Source organism: Pyrus communis, chromosome 3, assembly GCF_963583255.1.
Source record: "Pyrus communis chromosome 3, drPyrComm1.1, whole genome shotgun sequence".
NCBI classification, from domain to species: domain Eukaryota; kingdom Viridiplantae; phylum Streptophyta; class Magnoliopsida; order Rosales; family Rosaceae; genus Pyrus; species Pyrus communis.
In genome coordinates this window covers 11103864-11121372 of record NC_084805.1, presented here as the reverse complement: position 1 = coordinate 11121372, position 17509 = coordinate 11103864, and the positions used below count along the sequence as shown (strand labels likewise).

Here is a 17509-nt window from a genome sequence, read left to right as displayed (position 1 = left end):
GGGGACAGAACAGGGGCCCGAGGCCCCGTGGACCAGCTCCAGCGTGGGCAAGCCCGAGTGAAGGTGGAGGCCCGAGCTCCGAGCCCGAGAGCCCGAGGCCATGTGACGTCAGCGCTGACGTCAGCATGGCGTCATGCATTATTTAATATTTTTTGTGTCAGGCGCGTGCACCCCACTCGCCCGTGGGGGCGCGTCGCCGACACAAAATCAGAAAAAAATAATTTTTTCAGTTACCGTCGGGAAGCCACGTGGCTTCCCACGGTCCATTCGATCTCAACGGTTATTTAATTTGGACCGTTTGATCTCAACTGTAAAAAAAAATAAAAAAGTCTTATTTAATATCCACCGTTCAATCTGAGATCAACGGTGGATATTAATATGCTTTATAAATAAATAAAATAAAAGAAAAAATAGTTTCAAAATTAAGAAAAGTTACCGTTGTGACACGTGGCACAATCTGAAGTGTTGGAATTCAAAATTTTTTATATCCAATGGCAGAGATTAATTAATTGAATAAAAATTTTAAAAAAATTCTAAAAAATTCAAAAAAAAATTGTTTTTACTTTTCTATAAATACCTTCTCATTATCATCTACCTTACACAACAATTTCATATTTTCTCAACTACTTTCAATCACATTCCTTTCTTTGTCTCAAAGTTTGAATCCATTTTTTTTCAACAAAATGACCACTGGTGCAGGTACGAATTGGTCGCTTATTGAAGATGTTGCGTTGTGAACTAGCTGGGTTGAAGTTACTCATAGTTCGCTTACGGGTAATGAGATGCAGTTGCGAGAAATGTGGAGTTTTATTCATACCAATTATCTTGAGAAAATTGGTGGGCAAAGAACCAAAGAATCGATGTCCAGTCGTTGGAAATTACTTAGCCAATCGTTTAGTATGTGGAGAGACGCCTTGGCACAAGCTAGTAGTAATATTCGAAGTGGGGAAAATTACTCGGATCAGGTTACAATATATTATTTATTTGATACCCAAATTTACATTATAATTATTTGTTTGTATTATTTATTTGTTACCTACATAATTTATTATTTATTGTTTGTATTATTTATTTGTTACCTACTTACATTATAATTATGTTGTTTGTATTATTTATTTGTTACTCATTTTCATTATAATTATTTCTTCTCCCGCATTGTGTAGGAACTTCAAGCACAAGCTTGGTACGCTGCCAAAACCAAAAGCAAAAATAAATCATTCAACCGGTGGGAATGTTGGAATATTGTCAAAGATTGTCCTAAATTTAGAGTTGTGTCAGTCGGTCCAGAAGTGCACATGAACAGCACCCCTCTACACTCTACACCCGATCATGTCTCGCATGTTCATGAAGATGATGCAGAAGAAGTGCCTGAAACGCCCCTCCTTGAACAAGCGTCGGGTTCGACCCGTTATCCAATTAAGCCTCAAGGTAAGAAGGCTTCAAAGAGAAAAGGGAGTGCTTCCAAGAATGATTATGCAAAGTTCATGGAAGAACTTACTCGCCAAGGTGAATTGACTTTGGCGAGGGAACTGGCGAAATATGAGGCTGATAAGGCTAGAGAGGATGCAAAAGCTGCAGCTATTGAGAGAGAATTTCAGGCTAATGAGAGAGAAAGAGAGCTACTTAGGCAAGAAAAGGAACATGTTAGAGAAGAAAGACGGGCTCAACGAGATCGTGAGACTATGAACACGCCTTTAGAAGGGAAGTCTCCAAATTCTAAATTTTTTTGGAAGTCAGAGAAAGCGGACGTGGTGCGAATGAGGCGTGCAAGAGAAGCGATAGCAAGCCAAGGTGGTCGTAGCACCACAAGAGAAGATGATCCTAGCACCACAAATTGGTTAAGTGATGATGAATAGAATACTTTTTGTAATCGGAGCCCATAATTTTCCAATCACTTTGGGTTGTAATTTATTATTTGTATTATTTATGTTGTTTCCAATTTATTGAATATTTATTCAAATTAATTTGGTAAGTTATTTATACTAAGAGAATATTTATACTAAGAGAATATTTATTGAAATGACAAAAACACACCAAATAAAATTACATAAGCATACAAAATAATTAAAAACTCACTAAAAAAATTACATAAACATACCAAATAATAAAACACACCAAATAAAATAACATAAACATACCAAATAATAAAACACACCAAATAAAATAACATAAACATACCAAATTCAAAAAAACATACTAAATGAACTTAATTATCTTCAGCTTGTTTCAATGCCCACTGGTGCTCTATCAAGTCAGTTTGTCGAGCATTGTGCATGTCTGGCATTTGAAATGCAGTATATCGTTGAATGAGCCTTTCATTGTAACGTCCATCCCTGTGTAATGGCTCATGTTACATGGGCTCATCGGTGGCGTCATGAGCACAATATATACGTGTTCTTGAATTGTTCATCGTGTCTGGTTCATATTCATCAACGGCTTCATAATCGTACTCATCTTCCACAATCATGTTGTGAAGAATGATGCACGTCATCATGATGGATCGAAGCGACTCTACATCAAACAATCTGGCAGCACCCCTGACGATCGCCCAGCGAGCTTGGAGGATACCGAAACAACGCTCCACATCCTTCCTGCACCCCTTTTGACAGCTTGCAAAGTGTTTTTCCTTTGCACTTCGCGGACGTGGCACTGTTTTGACAAATGTTAACCATCGCGGGTAAATGCCGTCAGCTAGGTAGTATGGCCCATCGTACATATGTCCGTTGACCTCATACGTGACTTTTGGTGCCTTTCCTTGCAGGACATCGTTGAACATTGGGGATTGGGCAAGGACGTTGATGTCATTTTGAGCTCCCGGAACCCCAAAAAGGGCGTGCCAAATCCATGTATCAAAAGATGCCACCGCCTCCAGAATGATACTTTTTGCTCCTTTTCTGTCCCCATAAGCGCCTTGCCATGCACTTGGACAGTTTTTCCACGTCCAATGCATACAATCAATGCTTCCAATCATCTCAGGAAAACCACGCATCTCGGCCTTCTTCAACAGCCGTTCCAAGTCGATGTTTGTAGGTTTGCGGAGGTACTCAGCGGTGTAGATAGATTCGATTGCTCCGCAAAACCTCATCAGGGACTCAAGAATGGTTGATTTCCCTATCCTCGTTATCTCATCCACTTGGTCTGCAGATGCTCCATATGCAAGCATCTGCAAGGCAGCAGTAATTTTTTGCTCATGCAGTAGACCCATAGCACCAAAAACATCTTTCTTTTGCACAAAGTAAGAATCATGGTTGCAAACAGTAATCATGATTTTGTTGAACAAATGTCGTTCCAATCTAAAACGACGTTTAAAGTACGTATCAGGGAATGCACTATTAGGAACAAAATAATCATCTAAGAGTTCCATACTGATGCGATAATTTATAAGCACACAAATTAAACCCTCTTTTTATCAATTGTAGTGAAGAATGTAAGTAGGGATCGTTCTGGACCGGGGATTAGGAGGGATTGTTAATCACTTGGAAACTGACTCAAATACGTAAAAACAAGTTTAAAACACTATACTAGACTCAAAGAATGCAAAACTAAACTTTAAAACACCAAAACAAACCAAAACACTCAAAACAGCACCAAAACACTCAAAACTGCCTTAAAAACACAATCTGGGCAGTTTTGAACACTAGACACAACTTTGGACGAAAATTGGTTTTAACTTGACCTAAGACACTTAAGAACACAAACTAAAGTGATTTCTAACTACTATGACTCAACAAAGTAAAGGGGATTGGTTTTGGACGAATTTAAAAACAAAACAAACTTTTTAAGTTAGAACAGATTGTAAAAACGAATTTGATGGAATTGAATGGATGGGAAGCTAGCTAAGGGGTTCATCTCCACACATGTTGTACTTGCATATAAAACGATTTCCAATTGCTTTTCAATAACCCATGAATTCTCAACGCCCCAAGTTAATTAGGTTCACTTAAATTAACCTTCAAGAACTTGGCGTACCTCGGGACTTGCTTGATTGCATCCAAAAGGGGGATATTAACTTGAACTTTCCGAAACGTCTCCAAAATGTCTTTTTCCGCTTCTTCTTTCTTTGTTTGCTTAAACCTACTAGGAAAAGGAACATTCACAGGAAAATCATTAGTAGGAACCGAACTTGACACGTTCTTACCTTTATTGGATGAATTGGACGACTTGGGATCACTTGGAACTTGCGGCACATTTGGTTCCACCTTGGCCGTGAGTGGCCTTTGCTCCTCCTCTTCAATTCTCAACTCGTCCTCCTCGTTGGAACGTGATTTGGATGGTTTGAGGTCAGATCCGACTTGCTTTCCACTTCGCAAATGCATAGCTTTTGCAGATTCGAATCCACCTTTCGGATTGACCACCGTTGAGCTAGGCAACCTTCCTTGCTCACGAAATTGCCCCATGAACTCGGCAATCTGTCCCACTTGCTTCTCCAAGTTGTCCACCCTCTTGTCTTGGATTTGCCTCTCTTTGTTTTGAGTTTGGACTTCCTGCGTCAAAGTAGTAAGTAATTGAAAAATCTTATCATTATCACTTGAATTACCTACATTGCTTTGGGCAGGTTGTGCTTGGGCTTGTGGTGGTGCCAACGGCTTTTGATAGAAACTCGGGGGTTGTTGCCTAAATCCACTTTGTTGTTGACCTTGTTGGGGGTCTCGCCATTTGAAATTCGGATGATCACGCCAACCGGGATTGTAAGTATTAGAGAACGGATCACCACGTGATTGGTATTGGTTGCCATATCCCACGGCATTGAGTGTCTCCCACCCTCCATTCTCGATTAATTGTGGGCACTTGTCTGTAGGGTGTTCTTGCATGGAGCATACGCCACAAGAAGCTACGGTTTTGACTTTTGGACCTTCCACCACCTGAGAAAGCAACGTAGTAAGGTTAGCCATTTGATTTTGAAGTTCGGTTATGGCACTTACCTCATTGACTTGGTGTTGCCGTGGGGTACTCCTCTGTCCAACGCCTTCGTATTGTTGAGCGTTCAATGCTCGATTAGCAATCAAGGACTTTGCAGCCGTGGGGGTCTTGTCCACCAAGGCTCCTCCCGCTGAGGCATCTAGCATTTGACGTTCAATAGGTAGAAGTCCCTCGTAAAAGTATTGTAGAAGTAGTTCCTCCTTCATTTGATGTTGTGGACATGAAGCAACAAGATATTTAAAACGTTCATAATAAGTAGGAAAGGATTCACCTTCATCTTGTTGAATTCCACTTATCCTTTTTCGTAGGAGGATGACTCGAGAAGTTGGGAAAAACTTCTCCAAGTAAGCTCGTTTCATGCTCTCCCATGATGTGACCGTTCCGGGAGCCAACTTGTACAACCAATCTTTCGCTTTCTCTTGGAGAGAAAAGGGAAAGGCCTTCATCTTCAAGATGCTCTCATCCACGTTCAGCGGAGTCATGCTTGAGCAAACGACTTCAAACTCCTTCAAGTGCTTGTTCGGATCTTCCATGGATAGCCCATGGTACTTCGGAATGTGATGTAACAGGCTTGACTTCAATTCGAACTCAGCAGTCTTGTCTTGAGCCGCCCTTGGGTATTGGATGCACAAGGGTGCGGCATTGGCCAATCCCGACGCGGAAAGCTCCTTGATTGTTCGGTTGTCCGCTGCCATGTCTTCCACTTCTTCTTCAAATTCAGAAACGGACTCGGAACTTGCACTTGATTCACTAGGTTCTGGGTTCTTCCTCTTACGTCTCAACTCACGCTCAAAATCGTCGTCAAAGTCTAAAATATGTTCGTGAACCGGATTAGAACTCCGAGTCATAAACAAGTACCTAAAACAAGAAACAAAATAACATAAGAATCTGATCTAATAAGAAAAACGAAAATAAAAATCCAAGGGATTAGCAAAGTTGCTAATCCCCGGCAACGGCGCCAAAATTTGATGCGATAATTTATAAGCACACAAATTAAACCCTCTTTTTATCAATTGTAGTGAAGAATGTAAGTAGGGATCGTTCTGGACCGGGGATTAGGAGGGATTGTTAATCACTTGGAAACTGACTCAAATACGTAAAAACAAGTTTAAAACACTATACTAGACTCAAAGAATGCAAAACTAAACTTTAAAACACCAAAACAAACCAAAAGACTCAAAACAGCACCAAAACACTCAAAACTGCCTTAAAAACACAATCTGGGCAGTTTTGAACACTAGACACAACTTTGGACGAAAATTGGTTTTAACTTGACCTAAGACACTTAAGAACACAAACTAAAGTGATTTCTAACTACTATGACTCAACAAAGTAAAGGGGGATTGGTTTTGGACGAATTTAAAAACAAAACAAACTTTTTAAGTTAGAACAGATTGTAAAAACGAATTTGATGGAATTGAATGGATGGGAAGCTAGCTAAGGGGTTCATCTCCACACATGTTATACTTGCATATAAAACGATTTCCAATTGCTTTTCAATAACCCATGAATTCTCAACGCCCCAAGTTAATTAGGTTCGCTTAAATTAACCTTCAGATTTTCCTAACGTTATTGAATTGGATGATTGCATACGACAACCCAAAACATTCCCCACAAGTCCCCTACATGATTGCATAATAGAGATACAAGCAAGAATCATTAAGTTCTATGAAAACCATAAGCATTGACGAAGCACTTGTTACTATGATTGCATGAAACTTATGCCAAGAATTTACTTAACGCGATTGAGATCATCAACCTTTACTACTTGTGAATATAATTCCATAACGATTAGGTGAAATTTCCTTATATCCTAGCATCCAATTTATGCATGATAATTAAGCGTGCACTCTCAACCAACACACACAAATCAATGTAATTCACATAGATAAGTAAATTGAATTCACAACTTATGAAACGCAATTAGAAGTAATCAAATCATATCGCAAGCATAAACATGTATTTCGAATCCCCCCCTAACCAAGGGGGGGTTTAGTTCCTCATACGCACAAAACAAAGAGAATTGAAATTAAACATTGAATCAAAGGAAAAGAAACACCTAGAAATTCCAGCGACGCGAACTCGAATTGCATGAACTCCCGAGCTTCCTTCTCCTCCTCCTTGGTGCGGCAAGGGTCTAGGGACAGGTTTAGGGCCTTAGGTGTATGGATGTATGGTTATGGAGGGATGTAGTAGTGTTTAGGGGAAGGGGATGGTGCGGCAAAGCTTAAAACTAAGGAGAAAGGTGTTTGGTGGCTGCGGTAAGGGTGTGGAGAGGGTTGGACGAATTTCTGGAATTAATGAATGTGTATGAGAGGTGGTCATCTGATCTAGGGGTTAATATGAGTATATATAGGCACTTAAAACCCTAGGGTAATCAGATATGGACTTGAATAACCCAAATCCACAAGGAAATAGGCTTAGAAATCAGAAATAGAAAGGGATAATGCTTCCTAGGTGCGGCACGTAAGGAGATAAGGTGATAAGGCTTCTAGAATGCCTTGCAAGGCAAGGGAAATCAGCTTTCTAGAAGGATTTGGGGCGCCACTTTTGTAGGAGATAAGATAAGGTTCCTAGAATCATGTTTTAAGGGCCAAATTTGTAGGGAAAAGGAGATAAGGGTGCGGCACCTTTGTAGGGATAATGTTAGGGCTTCTAGAAAGCCTAAAAACTAAGGGGATTTGGATAAAACCCACGGCAAAGATAGGATAGGGCATCTAAGGCTTCTAGAAACCCTCCAAGATAAGGTAAAGTGCATGGCATCCCTATAGGATTAGGATAAGGTGTCCTAAAGTGTTTAGGACTCCTCTTTGTGGCTGAAAACCTTGTGCATTAGGATTAGGAAAGCTAATCCTTCTTCATCTTGGAATTCTTCTCCTTCTTGGACTTGGAAAGCTTCTTTGTTGCTTCACTTGAGACCATATGGATTTTGACTTTCCTTCATCAAGTAGGAAACCTTATTTGAGTAGGAATCTTCATTCTTCTAGGAATCCTAATTCAACTAGGAAACCCATTTTAACTAGGAATCCTAATTCAACTAGGAAACCCATTTTAACTAGGAATCCTAATTCAACTAGGAAACCCATCTTCCATTTAGGGACTTTCCTATTTCAACTAAGAAACCTTGCTCAAGTAGGAATCATCATCTTCAAGTCTTCAATTTCGTCCATCCTCTTGGCTCCAAGCATATGATGTCCATTCCAAGCTCTAATTTGCTCCAAAAGGCTCCAAAATGCATCCTTTTGCATACTTTGCCCTTAAAACCTGAAAACACATAGAACTAGCTTAAAAGACTACTTTACTAAGGAAAAACACTATAAATGCACAAAAACAAGCTAAACTAAGGTGCGTAAATATGCTCCTATCACATACCTCGTCGTTGCTTGCTTCTATCAAGGTTTCCGGAACGGCTGGGCCTGCAAATCTGAGCCATAGCTTGGACGACTCGATGGGAATGTAAGGCTCTGCCCATTCTTACTTCGTCATCTCTCATTCTACGCTCCTCATCCTCTTCCCTCTCATTTTTTGCCCCCTGGTGATTGAACATTGCTTCTGATTGGTTAAACAATTCTTCCTCTTCCTAATCGAGTTCCCACATCATCCTTGAGGAAGAAGAAGACATTATAAGAAAGAAACAGAAACTATGAATAATGATACAGATTTTTGTGAAGAAGGAAGCAGAAACTATGAATAATGATAGAGATCTTGAGAAAATTGGTGTGAGATTTGTGAGGATGGATGGTGGATTATATGGAGGATTCAGAAAGGATTAGGTTATACATAATGCCACGTGGCATGCCGTCATTCGTTACAAATCTGATGGAAATCTATCCTCAAAGATTGTGAACAGATTATGACACGTGGCATGCCGTCATTCGTTAAAAATCTGATGGAAATCTATCCTCAAAGATTGTGAACAGATTATGACACGTGGCGCGACGTGATTGGTTAATAATCTTATTAGAAATCCATCACCAATAATTGTATTTTCGGATAATGACACGTGGCATAACGAGTACGATTAAAAAATTTATCGGAAATCCATCCCCAATAATTGACTTTTTAGATTTTATGACAAGTGGCGCAACGACAACGATTAAAAATCTTATCCGAAATTACAAATAAAATTATTTTGTATTATTTAATAATACTTCGGATAATAACACGTAGCGCAACGAGAACGATTAAAAATCTTATCCGATATTACAATTAAAATTATTTTGTATTATTTTATAAATAAAAAAAATACTAATATTTTATTGCCTATTGCTAGGGCTATTGAAGTGTAGCGGTGGAGATGCAAATGTTATTGCCAGGGCTATTACTATTTATTAAGGGCAGTTACTGTTCATTAGGTGGATTGAATAGTGCATAGCCTGTGGGGAGGGCTCTAATGCTGGAGTTGCTCTAAGAGCAGCAAATGAGTAAGGTTTTAGTTGTTATGGGTATTTTAGTACTGTTTTATCAACTTTTGGTTTCAATTATCATAAATTTAACATTATGATTATAATTCTACATGGTATCTATCTAAATTCTGGTTATTTTTCCAAATTTCCCTAACATGAGAGGCTTTTTTTTTTAATTAAAGTTTTAGATTTAAAATTCATTCAAAATTAAAATGTGATGAATTACTTTAAATTTTTATGGTTTAATTGTAATTTTTGAAATCCTTGAAGGACAATTTTTGATATTTTGATATTTTGATATTTTGAATGTTTCACTCTTTTAACTATTGATATTGTTTAAAGGCCCAAAGGCGTAAATCTCTGCTCATTCTGTCTTCTCACCCAAACCCTCTCGCTCCCCCCGGACAATCACACTAGTGACAATGGAAGGTAAATCGTACCAGAGACTCCCGCGCGTCAAAATCCGCGAAATGCGTGACGACTGCTTGAAGTTCGAGCTCCGCGACACTGACGCCAGCGTCGCCAACGCGCTCCGGCGCGTGATGATCGCCGAGGTCCCCACTGTCGCCATCGATCTCGTCGAGATCGAGATCAACTCCTCCGTCCTCAACGATGAGTTCATCGCCCACCGACTCGGCCTCATCCCCCTCACCTCCGACCGGGCCATGAGCATGCGCTTCTCACGTGACTGCGACGCCTGCGACGGCGACGGACAGTGCGAGTTCTGCTCCGTCGAGTTTCACCTCCGCGCCAAGTGCCACTCCGACCAAACCCTAGATGTCACCAGCAAGGACCTCCTCAGCTCCGACCACACCGTGGTCCCCGTTGATTTCTCTGATTCCTCCGGCTTCGAATCCTCCGAACAGAAGTATGCACTTTCCCCCTCTCTCACGAGTTTAGGGTTTCGCAAAATCATTACTTGTACTCGTTTGAAGTAAATTGAAATTTTTTGTGTTGAATTTTGAGTCTGCCTGCAATTGGATTGCTTTGCTTTTGTGGTTTTAGGGGAATTATCATTGTGAAGTTGCGAAAGGGGCAAGAGCTGAGGCTGAGGGCCATTGCCAGAAAGGGGATTGGCAAAGATCATGCTAAGTGGTCGCCCGCGGCCACTGTCACTTTCATGTATGAACCTGACATTCGAATCAATGAGGAGCTGATGGATACTTTGACTCTTGAGGAGAAGAAGGCTTGGGTTGAGAGTAGTCCCACCAAGGTCTTTGACATTGATCCTAAAACCGACAAGGTTGGTTGGTTGGTTTCCTAACTTCCGTGCTTCTTTTTTATGGTTATGATAGTTCCATTGCATGTTTGTGATTGTGTCAGTGGTAATTTTGCTTAAAGACATCGTTTAAAGGTTATTGCTTTAGAGCATTTGGGATGCTTGTTATCTGATTCGTTTTATTGGTAGGTTTGATTTTATAAGCATCATTTAGCCGCTTCTTTGTTCGTCCCCGCTATACTATTTATAAGTACACATTTAATGAAGTATACTTAAGTAATCAAAGAACTTTGGTGCTTCTTAAAGGAGATGGAAGATGTAAGCAGAGTTTCATTTTTGTAAGTGTACTATCTGGAGGAATGTTTGTTACCTGTTTATGATAATATGGGAGGCGTTTGTCCATGTCAGAGTTTATATTCCTTTGCAATTCTTTGATTTCCCTTCAAGTGTCCTCGGTGTAAGCTTATGTCTCTCAATGTAAAAGTCATTGGTCACCTATAATATGTATGGCTGTTTTACCTTGTCAAACTAAACTTGTATGTCCTGCTGAGTTTTAAGAAAATCATGTGCATTGAAATGATGGTGAACCTCTATTAGGTGTAATCAAAGGGTGTTTAAGATGTTATGTTTTTGTTTTCCCCTGAAGAAACATAGATAAAGGGGCATGATGGAACATAAATCAACTATATTTAGGGGGCTTTAACATATTTAAGTAATAAGCTTGTGGGTGAAGAGTTTCCATAAGATTGAATTGCTGTATTCGTGATAACAATTCTGTAATAGAGCTACTATGTTGTTTTCCTCAGTGGTATGTGGGCCCTGCAGTTCTTTTCTTTCTCGGGAGTAATCTAGTTAACCTTTACACAATTTGGATTTGATATTTAACTAAGTACTTACCGGCTATCAAACTTTTATTTACATTTCATTATCTTTTATTGCATACCATCTTGTTGCTGTTTAACTCTTGAAAAAGGGAGATTGCTCAAAGAATGAGCCAATCTCCAGTCCTTTATTAAGTAGATTGGAGATATTCCGCGTCAGTTGCTACATCATGGCATGAGTAGTAGGTTGTCAGTTGCTATACTTGCAGGACGTCTAGAATATTTTATTTGCAGGAATATGTGATTTCTAGGAGGGAACATACAGACACAGATCATGAGGTAGCAAAGATGTAGAAGACACTGGTGGTTATGGGGTTTAAGCATGGTCCTAGTTTTGAAGCTCTAGTTCATGTTGCTAGGTTTTGTGCGTTTATACAAGATGTAGTTGGAATTAGAGAGCGGAAATGATGCCCAAAATAACAGGGCTAGGGACTGCAATGAGATAAAGTTTCTTTATGTGGAATATATCATCTTGAATGGAGCCATATTGAAATCATTTCCTTAAACAAAATTTTAGCATGAAACCAATATCACATGAAGGGGCACTCGATCTCTACAATAATTTGTTGCTATGGCAAAGAATGATTCAGTTTAATTTTCCATGCATTCTATAGTAGAGGTTGAATTAACTGGCCGATGCTCCCGCCTAATTATTTGGTGTGCATTTGAGACATTTATGTATATCTAGAAAGCTGAGTACAAATATAATGGAAGGATGATGTAGTAGGTTCAGACCCCAGCTGCATTGGTTAGTTCATTTGAGTTGTATTATGATTTATGACCATAAAAGGAACAAAACCATATAGTAGTCAATAAAAGTTCGCATAGTATTATCAGTGCTTAAATTACATAAAATAATTATCAGCTAAGTTGTGACCTTTGTAAAATTCTTCTCTTTTTGAACTTTTCATTTTGAAAGGTCGTGGTGTTTGAACCTGAAGCATACACCTATGATGATGAAGTGATCAAGAAAGCAGAAGCTATGGGGAAGTCTGGGCTTGTGGATATCACTGCAAGAGAAGATAGCTTTATATTCACAGTGGAATCTACCGGTGCTATTAAAGCTGCTCAGTTGCTCCTCAATGCTATAGAAGTCCTGAAACAGAAGCTGGACGCAGTGCGCCTTTCTGAGGATACTGTAGAAGCTGATGACCAGTTTGGTGAATTAGGTGCACATATGCGAGGAGGATGATCCAAATGGGTAAAGAGCTCTGAAATTGATCCTCCGTAGATTTCAACAAGATAAGTGGCTTCAGTTTACTTTGTGGGACATGTTTATATGCTGGGCTTACTGCCAATACAACCCCCCTCTGATGTGGATGCTAATTTATTATCTGCTATGCTTTCCTCACATTTTGAAGCACAACGTGAAGCGGACTCCAGTAGAGCTTGCAATATATGTTATAGCTTCTGTTGCTGTTGTCAAGGTTGAACCAAGTATTGCTTTTGCAAAATCCTCTTTGAGAACTTCAAGCTTGACTTGGTTGTGTGTAAATTGGATGCATGCGTTTAAGGAAAGTCTACTTACCCATTTGGAAAAATTTTGTTAAAAGGTATTAGAAGCACATAGAAAGTTATAATAAAATGTAAATATTTTTTGAAAAAGCACTTCTTCTTAAAAGAAGGGCATAGTAGGTGCTTATACCAAAAAGCACTTTAAGTGTTTTTTTCCTTACCTCAACAACAATTTTTTTCTTTTTTTTCTTTTTTTATTTTTTTTCCCTAACAATATTGTCAAAAGCTGTTTTTTTTTTAAGTTATAAACAAACCAACCTTCTGAACGGGCTCTACATAAGTGTTTAAGCAATCTTAGGCCCCTGGACTCACTGTCAACAGGTTTTAAGTTGGATCTTTACATTCTCAGAGTAGAGACTATTACAAGCTACGTAATACTAATGTTTAGCACGTATAAATGAAGTATCATAATAGTCAGAAAATAACGAGGTCAAAGTGGGCTTAGATATGAGCTAATGACGCTACTAGGTTAATTAGTTTTGAGTTGAACGCTTATATTCTAGTAGTGGTTTTACCCTAATTATTTAGAAAGGAGAAAGAATGCTTCATATTTGCCTGCCAGTGAGCAGTTGATCACATTCTCATTTGTTCTGTTTTATATTTAGGACTTTCTCGATTCATGACTACCTCAATTTCAAGTGAAAACGTATCAGAATCAGTTGAAACTTTTATTATCCTATTTAGTTTTCTTTTTCTATTTTTCCTTTCAAAGGGGAAGGATTGAAGGAAAGAGTTGACGGCACACCAGCTTAGAGTGTTGTACCATAAAATCTATGACAGTAGACACAAGTTTTTGTTGTGGAAAAAAAAAAAAAAAACACTTGAAGTGCTTTTGGTATACGCACTTTGAAGTTGATTTAAAAAATGGAGTTTTAACGAAAAGCTCACGGTACTGTTCATTTTAACGAAAAATCATATTTTTTCACTAAAAAGTCAATCCTGGTACTATTCACTTTACCCTTTATTTTGTCCTTATCATTAAAACTCAAAGTTTTCAAATCCTTTTCATTAGTTTTCCTTTTAAAAAATAGAAGCACTTGAAGTGCTTTGTGGGTTTGTACTATAGTAGGTGGTTAGTTATACATGATTTTTTTTTTTTCAACATTTCATACATCAAGTTTAAGAAGAACAAAAAAAAAAAAACAAAAAACAAAAAACAAAAAACAAAAAAAAAAACTTCTTTAATGTCTTATAAATAAGTTGGGAGTAAAATGAATGAAAGTTTTCAAGAAAATAATTGTCAAGTTATTCCATGGGGAACCAAGAAAAATGTCTCATACCAATAACTAGCGGCCTTGAATTAGATAAGGCATTAGTCACCAAACACACCTTTTACCACAAAGACAATTTTCAAAGTCCAAAACCCTTTGAAACTGTTGAACTCTTAGCCTGTCAAATCTCTTTCTGATAAACCAGGCATGCTTGCAGGATGGCAGCCAAGTTTCACAGATATGGGACATGCCGTCTAAATCTAGTATATCTCACATCTTATGCACAACAAGGAGTTGGGACCATTTGGAATTTACCTCAGTTAACCCTAATCAAAAGAGGGGTTCCTAATGCAGCGGGGTAAAGTATATACTGGGTATCATACATTCGTGGAGCATTGTATTTACCATTATTTTACTCAAATGAAAACGAGATTTTTTTTATTATACATCAAGAGTCTTGATCGTTAGATTTTTGGTAGCACATTGTTGAGGCCCAAGAATATCACGTGCAAGCTCAATCAAGTCTCGAAACCCAATTGTCATACAAGCCTCAATTCAAGCCCAAATACATGGAAAATGTGCGGAATCAAGAAGTTATGTTCATAATCATGCGATGCTACGTTAATCAAGCCACACATTTGTGTAAATCACGCCACGCTCGTGCAAACTCATGCTAAGATAAGCCTAAGTCACATGCCCATGACTTGTCAAGTGAATTGTGATGTGAATGGTTACAGAAGTTCATGGGCATACGTGGAGTCAAAATTGTGGAAGATTTTGGGTTGCTTGGGAGCCCAAAAAGCTAAGCCCATAACCTTTGTATTCCACATGGGTAAGTTTGAGAGAAAACCAGCCTAGTTTCTTCCTTTCCTTAGCAAGCTAACCCACTTAGTTTGGGGGGAACCAAGCCCTGACCCTTAGAGTCACGTGAAAGCCAACCTAGACATGCATTTAATGAAGAGAGAATCAGACTTTCCCTTCCTAACTCACGTAGAAAACCAATGTGTGAAAGCCATGAGACGTGCTACCAAAGGTACTACCTGCAGAAAGTTAACCCAAGAAACACATGCCTTTGGAAGAAGACATGATGTAGGTTCTACAATCTAGCCTCCTTACACCAAAATAAGGGGTAGTAGGAGAACTAGGAAGAAAGGGAAGGGAGAGACAAGCCCTAACTAGAAATTTCTTGGGAATGAACTATTAATCTGCAAGCATAGGGCAAGAACCTTAGAGAAATGGCCCAATCCTCCAGCTTCACACAGAGAACCAAAGAAATCCAAAAACATCACTCTGCAACCTTAGCATTCTTCGTAATCTCGCTCTGAGTATTCCAACCATTGTGAGCCTTGCTGCCACCCTAGGAAACCCATATCATACAGAGAACACCATGCAACCATGCCAACTCTCTTTCTTAACATGCTAAACTGATGAACTTCTAGTTTCCACACTATGCCTCACTTGAGAAATCTATTATTTGCTTAATTATGTTATCTTCAAGTTATTGATCTAACCGTGATATTTCCTAAGACGTGCTAATTCTTTAGAGATATTTCGGGATTTTGTACGGAAACAGATCAAGGGAGACAAGAGGACATTCTCAAAGCTCAAGTCTAATTCGACTTAAAAGTTTCCTAACACATATTTACGCTGACCTGATGACTACCATACACACCGGAGCATTGTAAAATTTAAATTGAAAAATGAGACTACTGATTACAAAGAAATTTCTGGTGGGTCGTGAAACTTTGTTTGGCGTTTCATGGTTGAAAAGAAAACAACTTTATCCATTTTAGGGTTTTGGGTAAACTTCTGTTTACATATAAATGTACTGCTAAATGCACATATTGGATTAAATAATCATTTTCAAGGTGTACGTGGTTGGTAAATTACATTGCTAGTATACTAAACGCCTCAAACTTTCTAGTTAATTCCCTTTGTGTCCTTTTTACTGTTCCTTCGCCAATGTATTTCCGTTTTTACCCTTTTTGGTTTCTGTGGACACTATTTATTGTACAGTGTACTCCCACTTTTGTCCCTGCTTCTTTCTTTCATTCCACTTCTGCCTGGAGGGAGGCTTCAGAAATTGTGCTCTTCCGATTTTTTCCTCACACGTTTTTCTTTTATTTCACCTTTGCCCCTATTGCTTTGCTGTCAAATTACTATCTACTAAAACGATCTGCCCTTTCCATCCTCTATGATTTTTTGGTTTTTTCCACACACATTTTTCAATCATTTTTTCCCTACAACCCATTTCTTTATAATTTTTAATCTTTTTTTTTCCCACAAACATGTGTCCGGGTTTCCTGACAACTTTAATCATTTCTTTTGTGCCTATTTGTCTTTCTATCCACCTGTCCATCATCTATCTGCTTCCAGTTGCTTCCTTCTGAAACCTCACGTGTTCTGCTATGCTTCCATTTGTCCGGATTTCTATTTGCTTCCGGTTGCTTCCAATTGCTTCATCTCTCCTGAAATGAAAAAAGAAAAAACCTGCGTTCATCAACTATAGAATCCCGAAAACCAAAATTCATCCAGATGGTTCCAATCTCCAACGGCAAATCGAATTATCCAGTCGCTTGATTCTCTCTCTAAAATACCCACTCATCGTTGCCTGATGATTCAATTGGCCGGCGACGACTTCTAGGATTCTAGCTCGACTTCTCTTTCAAAACTGAGCTCGAGTCCTCGGGTATTTGTTTTTGGGTGGCGTTAGATACAACTTATGTTTAAATTTTGGTTTTTATTTTATTTTATTTTAATTTTGGCTGTTTTGTTTATGTGTTCAGATGCCCGATTTTCCGACAAGGCGATTTCGGCACCGCTGATGACCAGAGAACTAGACCTCGCTACTACCGGATTCCTGAGTAAATTTGGTTTTCGTTTCTTTGGGGATTTTGTTTCCAGTATCCGTTTTTCGACTGGTTGTGCATCTCTGTAAAGCTAGATTTGTAAACGTTTATTCTGTTGTTTTGCAAGGAACCAGAGCCTTTCCATGCTCCAGCTCCACAGGTATAGCACCGCTCTTTTACATGCTTTTGCTTTGATTCCAGTTTTTTCCAAGTTTTTTTCCAAGGCTGAAGTGGCGATTCTCTGCGAGGATTGCAATGGGAGAGGTGGCTGCTCTGTGATTTTTGCAAAGGGCAGAAAACGAATGTGAAATCCGAGACCAATCGAATCTACGGCCGATGCCCATCTTGCAGAACTGTGAGTTTTGAACTCCTCCTCACAAGAGAAAGCCCAATAACTTTTTGTTTCAGAGGTTTTATTTTTATGGAATTTGAAGTGAAAGATTTGGTGCTTAAGATCTAGGTTTTTTTTTTTTTTTTTTTTTTTTTAACATAAATTAAGGTGTTACAG

General features: G+C 38.9%; 1 protein-coding gene across 1 annotated transcript; it reads left to right on the top strand.

Annotated features, from left to right (window-relative positions):
- The first annotated feature begins 9683 nt into the window (after positions 1-9683).
- On the top strand, positions 9684-12905 carry LOC137729427 (DNA-directed RNA polymerases II, IV and V subunit 3-like). The gene is made up of 3 exons (XM_068468373.1): positions 9684-10194; positions 10332-10569; positions 12346-12905. Exons 1-3 carry the CDS (start codon positions 9749-9751, stop codon positions 12616-12618), a joined length of 957 nt encoding a protein of 318 aa, XP_068324474.1. The 5' UTR covers positions 9684-9748; the 3' UTR covers positions 12619-12905.
- Positions 12906-17509: the final 4604 nt, after the last annotated feature.